Genomic DNA, 8,161 nt, shown 5'->3' on the forward strand with positions numbered 1-8,161 from the left:
GATATATGCGTGAGGAAAACGGCCTCCTCCATTCCTTCTCGATCTCAGTGTGGAGATCGGGAAGGAAAGGAAGGCTCACTTGAGCTGGAGGTGTATGGCCGGAGAGATAACGTTCGTCGAGGCGACCTCGCGACGTCCCCTCCCTGGCTCGTTTCCACGGTAATTCGAGCCTCGCCGTGGCCCGATACATTACCTCTAGCAGCTCACCATACGCAGGGCAGGTGGACTGAGAAAGCTCAGCCTCGGCTTCTTCACTCTCCACATCCATTCCCTGGCTCTTTTGGGCTGGGCCCCACTGAGCACTGGCCCCTGGATCGGATGATATTAGAGAGAGGATATCATCGTCCAGCAGCTGTCTCTCCCGATGCGCGGAAGAGGGAAACCCCCCCCCCTTCAGCCTCATCGGCTAGGTCCACTTGAGATCCCCACGAGCTCATTCTCCTCCGTGCCTCAGCAGCGGCAGGTCCCGAGCCGCGGGAAACCGATGGTTTGTCCCTCTCCACTCGAGAAGAGAGACAAACGAGAACGGGAGCTTTTCAGCGAAAAGCTCTCACAGTGCACGCAGATTGCCCCCTCGAGGACATCGCATGCGTGCTCCTCGCCCAAACAAAAAACGCATAGATCGTGTGAATCATCGAGTGTCAGAAACCGCTGACATGGATGTACACACTTTCTAAATGCTCCGCTAGTGCTCGCCATAGTAGGAAAAGAAAAGGCTCTTACTTTGCTTTTGGAATGCACGCTTCAAACAGAACGGTCAGTGAAGACGAAGAAAGTGATGATGTGCGCTACCGGCGCCTATTTTGTACTACTTGCCACGGTAGTGACGTCATGGCTGTCGCCGGCCAAACAAGTTGGTGTTTTTTCAATGTAGGCTTCAGACACGGGTCACGACGAGGCGTTCCCCATAGCGACCCCTAGAGGACGCAGTTCGAAGTTCCACGAAAGGGAACTCTGCTATGATGCACTGGTAAACATCTGCACAAGACTAAAATGCAACAACCTTTCATTAAGATGCAATTCACATGCTTATATTTGAAGCATAACATTCAGAAATACATAGGCCTGCTACCTCTTTTACCTGCATAAAGCTTTAAAAGGGTGCATGCTTGTCCGTGATTGGTGGACAATGTTTCACACACAAAAAAAGAAATCTCCCTGTGGCACAGCTTAATCCACCAATGAAAACTCTGCTATGATGCACTGGTAAACATCTGCACAAGACTAAAATGCAACAACCTTTCATTAAGATGCAATTCACATGCTTATTTTTGAAGCATAACATTCAGAAATATATAGTCCTGCTACCTCTTTTACCTGCATAAAGCTTTTAAAGGGTGCATGCTTGTCCATGATTGGTAAGTTGCCAATCAGTGGCAGTGCCAGTGGCCCCGGGGGCAATGAAAGTCCACTCGCCTTCCTCTTCCACCAGACCAACATCAACACAGCCAAGACTAAAACCAACACCAGTGAGCTAGAGAGTTCCATGTTGCTTACAGCCCAGTTTGTCTTTCTATGTTCTCTCAGTTCCATAACTCTTTGTTCTGTGTTCTCTATATATGAAGTGGAGGCAGAGCAGTTTGGGGGCAGTTCCAGCATGAGTGGGACAGAGGTAAGGCATGTGATCAAGTACCTCTTGTGCACTTTAACCAGACTGCACCATAATCTATGTGGTGGAAAGTTGAAATTATTTATTTTTTTCTCAGCAAAGGCACTTGCACAATGAAACTTTCATCCCCGTTTTAATCAGTATGATGAAGAGAATTCTTAGCAGGTATCTCACCATTTAACATATACAGACAACATGTGGCGTGCCTTCGGAAAATACGAAAATTCTAGTTTATGAATAAATTATTAAATATTTCCTTTATATATGTTTCCCCCCCCACACATTCATAGAAATTAATTTTGCCTGTGCTTTGTGGCAAGCTTTGGGTGCACTTTAGAATGGAATAGGCTGTATATTAAAGGCTGGTATATTTGAGTAGCCTATTTTTAAATAATTAAATTAATATAAACGTTCAATTAGTCGACTAATGGTTTAAATGAATGAGTACTAGTTAATAGTTTACTAGGTACATTTATTTATTATTTTTTTTAATAAGAATTTACTTGGGATGTGATTTTGTCATAATTACATAGATTTCCATATTTTTTTAGTCTGAGAAGTATGGATAGCGTGAATTGCGTAAATCTGAAGAAAAAATGCTGATGAAATATTTAAAGGAAAAATTACATTTGTTGGACAACAAACTAATTTAAACAAAGATATAAAAAAATTAAAGAAAAAAGTATTTTTTATTTATTTATTTATTTTAATGTTTGACACACTTAAAGTCATGTTATCAAGCTAAGCCATCAGTGTTGGGGAAACTACTCTGAAACTGTAGCTTGACCAGCTACAAGCTACTCGTAAATTAGCTAACCTTCTGAAAAAGTAGTACATTGAAACTACTTTCAAATTTTTTATTATTATTATTTTTTTTACAATTAACATTACAAATAACTAAATAATTATTCATGAAGAATTATAATGAAGTTATAAGTAAAATATTTGGGGTTTAAAAGAAACTGTAATGCAATAAATTTTTCAAAGAGTATGGTGAATTCAGGTTTATTGTGACAATTTTCCAAGCCATTTCAATGATAAAAAGTGTCCCAATCGTTTGATTTTGTAAACTATCCGATATACAGAGTGATAAAAGACTGTATAGCTATATATACTGAACAAAATTATAAACACAACACTTTTGTTTTTGCCCCCATTTTTCATGAGCTGAACTCAAAGATCTAAGACTTTTTCAATGTACACAAAAGGCCTATTTCTCTCAAATATTGTTCACAAATCTGTCTTAATCTCTGTTAGTGAGCACTTCTTTTTTGTCGAGATAATCCATCCACCTCACAGGTGTGGCATATCAAGATGTTGATTAGACAGCATGATTATTGCACAGGTGTGCCTTAGGGGCCAGCAATAAAAGGCCACTCTAAAATCAGTTTAAAAAGGCTATTATTCACCTCTTGTATGTACTTTAAGTCTTCGGCGTAGACTGCATTTTAATCTTTGTTTTGCGTAAGTTATAGTTGGTTCATGTGAAATATCCATTCCTGTACATCCTTTTCAAAACCATCAGACAATCTTTTGTCGGTGGACAGACCTTAAAGCTGCGTGATGCGTTAGATCACAGCAGATGGCGGTAATAAACAAATTCAGTTTGTGATCTAGTTAGAAGAAGACACTGCGCTGCTTCAGTGCATTACAGGCTCGTGACTCGTCAGAACGAAAAACTAAATGTAACTTTTGGTCATGCTACACCCCTACTTGCTGGAAAAAGTAGTTAGCTACTGGAAAAGCTACACTGTTTTAAAAGTAGCGTCGCTACTTGTAGCTAGCTACTCCCCAACAGTGTAAGCCGTTATGCAATTGCTTTATAGAATCATTTTGGTTTCCAATTTTGCTCTGTACATACATGTATTGCTTTATCTTGAAGAATTTGCATGAATGATAAAGCTAATCATTCATGAAACTTTGAGCAGCTACTCATTTGACCCACAGCCACGTGTTTCTCTTTGACACACAAACCATCGCTGACCTTTGCGCTTTTGTAACCCTCCCCTAACCCATTGTACACTCATACAATGTCACCACAGGTGCCCTTGATTGGCCTTTTCCCTGATGAATGGATATTTACCTACTACAATAATAACTTCTTGTTTTAGAGCATGGTGCCACCACTTAAGAAAACTATACTCATGTTTGAGAATATATAGAAATGTTGTGTCAGAGACTCGAGTGAGACACTATCTTTAGATTTTAGTTTTTGAACTTTTGTTTTTGTGCTGGCTCTGTATATTTCTATAGCATCACTGTTGAAGAGTAATTAGCAGGTGATGAGGATTTACTTATTTTAGAGTATCATGTGCATTGTAATTTTTGAAACAGACATCATAACAAATATCAGTAGACTGCAAAGATTTTAAAACGAGCTGTTCATTCTTAAATTTGTATGACCTTATGTTCATGCTTTGGAAATACAAACCGGGAGACAGAAGAGAATGGGAGCAGTACTGAAAAGGGTCTATACGTTTTCCTAATATCCTAACTCAACTCTAGTGAAGCAGGTAGACCCCATAAGAGTTATAACAAACCCAAAGGTTTATTGAATGAACAAACAGAAACAAAAGACACAATAAACCGTAAGACAGAAATATGTAAACAAAGATTATTGAACTAACACAATGATGGAAAATCACAATACATTACTCACAGTGCTACCATACTTTATGCGCCACCCCACCCCTTCAAAAAATGCAATGACTAAAAATGGTCAGACCAATTAAAAGAAATTCTATTAACTCAAAATTTACCACTTTCTGGATCACCATTTCACTCTGTAACATTAGGCAGTTCCCCTTCGGGAACTCAAGCTGCGTCAGAAAACGCTAGGGGAACGCCTTCAGCGATACCAAGCTCTGAATCACATGTGTAATCAGTCGAACGATGGGCGAGACGTCAGCGGCGGGTGATGTCATGACCAGGAAGCTTTAAAAGCATGTGAGCAGTTGCCACTGCGTTTGCTTTGCTCCCGGAAGACTCTCTTTGAGGAGGGAGCCTTCACCAGCGTTCCTCACGGTGCTGGAGGGGTTCGCAGCTGGATCTGGTTGAGGGAATGGAGACGGGCGAATCCCTATCTTCTTCCTCACCTGCCAGATCCACTGCCCACTCGCTGGGATCGGAAGCCCGTTCTGCGGCTACCTCCCCCCGGAGAGTGGGCTCGGCGCTTCTCCTATCTTCCTCCGAGGAGATTGATGTGGAGAGCGTCTTCTCCATCTACATGTCGTCATTAGGATCTGTCATTCAGAAGCATGGCTTTTCTTATCACTGCTATGCTGATGACACTCAACTCTACTTCTCATTCCAACCAGATAATCCGACGGTAGCTGCTCGCATTGCAGCCTGTCTGAGAGACATTTCTAGCTGGATGAAGGACCATCACCTTCAGCTCAACCTTACTAAGACAAAACTGCTTGTGGTTCCAGCAAACCCATCGTTTCATCACAACTGCTCTTTACAGCTGGGTTCATCAACCATAACTCCTTCCAGGACAACCAGAAACCAAGGAGTTGTGATCGATGATCAGTTAAGCTTCACAGACCATATTGTTACAACGGCCCGGTCCTGCAGATTTGCCTTATACAACATTAGGAAGATTAGACCCTTCCTGTCAGAGCAAGCCACACAACTTCATGTCCAAGCTCTTGTTCTCTCCAGATTGGACAATTGTAATGCTCTCTTGGCGGGCCTTCCCACATGTTCTATCAAGCCTCTGCAACTGATCCAGAATGCAGCAGCAAGAGTGGTCTTCAATGAGCCAAAACCCACCTGACCAACTAATACTAGCACTTACCTATACTGTCAAAAAGCACCGTCTTTCGGATGAGACGTTAAAACGAGGTCCGGACTCTCTGTGGTCATTAAAAATCCCATGGCACTTCTCGTAAAGAGTAGGGGTGTAACCCCGGTGTCCTGGCCAAATTGCCCCCCTGGCCTTTGTAAATCATGGCCTCCTAATAATCACCAACCACTTGATTGGCTCTATGACTTTCTCTCCTCTCCACCTGTAGCTGGTGTGTGGTGAGCGCACTGGCGCTGTTGTCCTGTGGCTGCCGTCGCATCATCCAAGTGGATGCTGCACACTGGTGATGGTTGAGGAGAGACCCCCCCACATGATTGTAAAGCGCTTTGGGTGTACAACAATACACAACAAAGCGCTATATAAATGCGTCATTCATTCATTCTTTCATTGTCATGGCACTTGTATACTGTTGTTGCTCTCTCATTGGTCTGTTTGCTTCTATTGTTCTCATTTGTAAGTTGCTTTGGATAAAAGTGTTTGCTAAATGATTAAATATAAATGTAAATGTAAATGTAAGAGCTCGATGGCAGTCAGAGGTCCTGAAGAATTATCTTCAAACATAAAATCGTCCGAACGAAACAACCACTCGATAATGCACACTGAATCAGTCCTCAGTAAAGCCATGGTCATAGAAATGGTCACAGGCCTGAGTGAGTCACTCCACTCGAAATTCCAGATCTCATCATAGCAAAAATTGTCAGAGTTTTTTATTTTGTCAGTTTAATTCACTAGCTTTATCCCAAAAGAGTAATAGCACAGTTTTTATTATTATTATTATTTAATCCAATTGTCGTCTCTGTGTAAACTACTAAAACGGTAAAATGATAACATACTGCGCATGCATATTACGTTTAGTCTATAGGTGAGCACTTGACAACCAAAACAACAATGGCGGACTACAGGACTGTGTGCACACATATTTTTGCGAATTCAAAGTAAACTCCATTTGATAGCATGCGCAATGTGCTCTAGAAATTACGGTTGAACCACTGATGTCACATGGACTATTTTAATGATGTCTATAGTATGTTTCTGTGCTTTGACTGTGGTAGTTCCCTTGCTGTCTATGGAGGGCCAGAAAGCTCTTGGATTTCATCAAAAAAAAATGATTTGTGTTCTGAAGATGAACGAAGGTTTGCATGGTACGTCATCAAAGTAAGGCAGTGACAGGGCTACACAGATTATGATATAACATTAATAAATATTGTAATTTATTTTACTTTCAAATGTAAACACAATTAAAATACACTAATAAATATAGTTAAAATGTATATGTTTATTGTTCTTGTATGACTATTCCAGCTGTAATTGACTATTAACAGACTGTAGTGGTCTCATCTCGCGTGCTTTCTTTCCCACGCAAAGCCTCATAATAAATACTCCTTAGGTAAAATAAAAAATGACAGAGCGTCAGCTTCTTCTCTCCGGTTTTACCTAGTTTCACCTATTCATACAATACAATATGAAAATGTAACATTCATCACCATAACCATTCATAAATACTCTAGTTTGCATAATTATAACAACATTTATGAATACTCAAACACATATGTGAACCCTTACATTGCAGAGCCTTTAAAAAACTCTTTCAACGGCTCTATTCCAACGCGGTGCGCAACGACATGGGTGATTTTCCCTCTCCACTTCCTGTGAAGTGATGTATTGATGTTCTGGATTGGAATCTCATTTAAGCTGGTGGAAAACCCTGTGAAGTCCACTTCTCAGTCCACTTTTACAGTGCATTCTAAATGGGATATATCACTCTCCGAAGGGTACTTTTCAACCCTACTAATATGACCCACAGTTTAATCGTTAAATATATTATTATTTATTACTAAAACCCAAATCGTAAACTCTTGAATATGTTGTTACTTTATTTTATGAGCAAAATTTTTCATCCATAAGAAAAACCGGCTTAAATTTCCTGTTTTCCTCTTTTACTTGTTGAATTTCTCTCGTTTCATCCCTCCGGCTTATAAACAACAACAACAAATGCAATATCTTGATGCATTGATTATATGAATATTATGATTATTCAAAGATATTTAACCTTGTCATTGTGCCTTTTTTTCTGTGCATATAATGTATGCAAACCCATTATATTTATGTTTTCTGCTTTTTGTCATTATGATTGTTCATTGTTAAAGATACTACCATCTTTCCCTGAGCTTGTATGTAATTATTAGTTCTGCAGTAATAATAAAAAAAGAAGATAAGAGGGACAGGTGCACTAACACCTCATAGCATCAGTAACTCCACAACCCTACCTAGTACAGTTTTCCTCAGCGTTTGCAATATTTGTAATATCTGCACAAAGGAGACGTCGATCAGCTGCTAGACGATCTCGCCTTTGGAGAAGATAATAGTATAAGTAATACTTACGAAAAATGTAAGTATTACTACTTAGAAGTTAAGATTACCCCAGAATGCATTGCTAGCCCACCCCAACACTTATGAACAATAATAATGATAAATGCTGACCAGTAATTAGCTAAATGTAATTTGTTTTGTCATGTGCCATAGCTATGCATGACTACACACTAGACAAATGCAGCCAAGGTGAATACATCAACATTTTCTGTCAAGTAATGAATTAATGCACAAGTTAATGAAACAATTATATTTTATTTACTGAAAACAGGAAACATGAATGAGTAAAAATAAATAAAAGTAGCCTTGACAATAAATAAATACAAGTCATCGACACATGAAACAAAGCTTTATTCAAACATTGTTCTAACAAT

At 39.8% G+C, this 8,161-nt stretch overlaps 1 protein-coding gene across 1 annotated transcript in view; it reads right to left on the bottom strand.

Annotated features, from left to right (window-relative positions):
* LOC107551273 (cytochrome P450 2C42-like) overlaps nt 1-1,584 on the bottom strand; it is a 7,946-nt gene extending 6,362 nt beyond the window's left edge. Inside the window, exon 1 of the mRNA XM_016232811.1 lies at nt 1,318-1,584. Within this exon, the coding sequence (XP_016088297.1) occupies nt 1,318-1,533 (216 nt within the window). The 5' untranslated portion in view covers nt 1,534-1,584. The remainder of the gene's footprint in view (nt 1-1,317) is intronic.
* Between the last annotated feature and the right edge of the window lie 6,577 nt (nt 1,585-8,161).

This window comes from Sinocyclocheilus grahami, unplaced genomic scaffold (genome assembly GCF_001515645.1).
Source record: "Sinocyclocheilus grahami isolate Dianchi unplaced genomic scaffold, SAMN03320097.WGS_v1.1 scaffold419.1, whole genome shotgun sequence".
In the NCBI taxonomy this organism is placed as follows: Eukaryota; Metazoa; Chordata; class Actinopteri; order Cypriniformes; family Cyprinidae; genus Sinocyclocheilus; species Sinocyclocheilus grahami.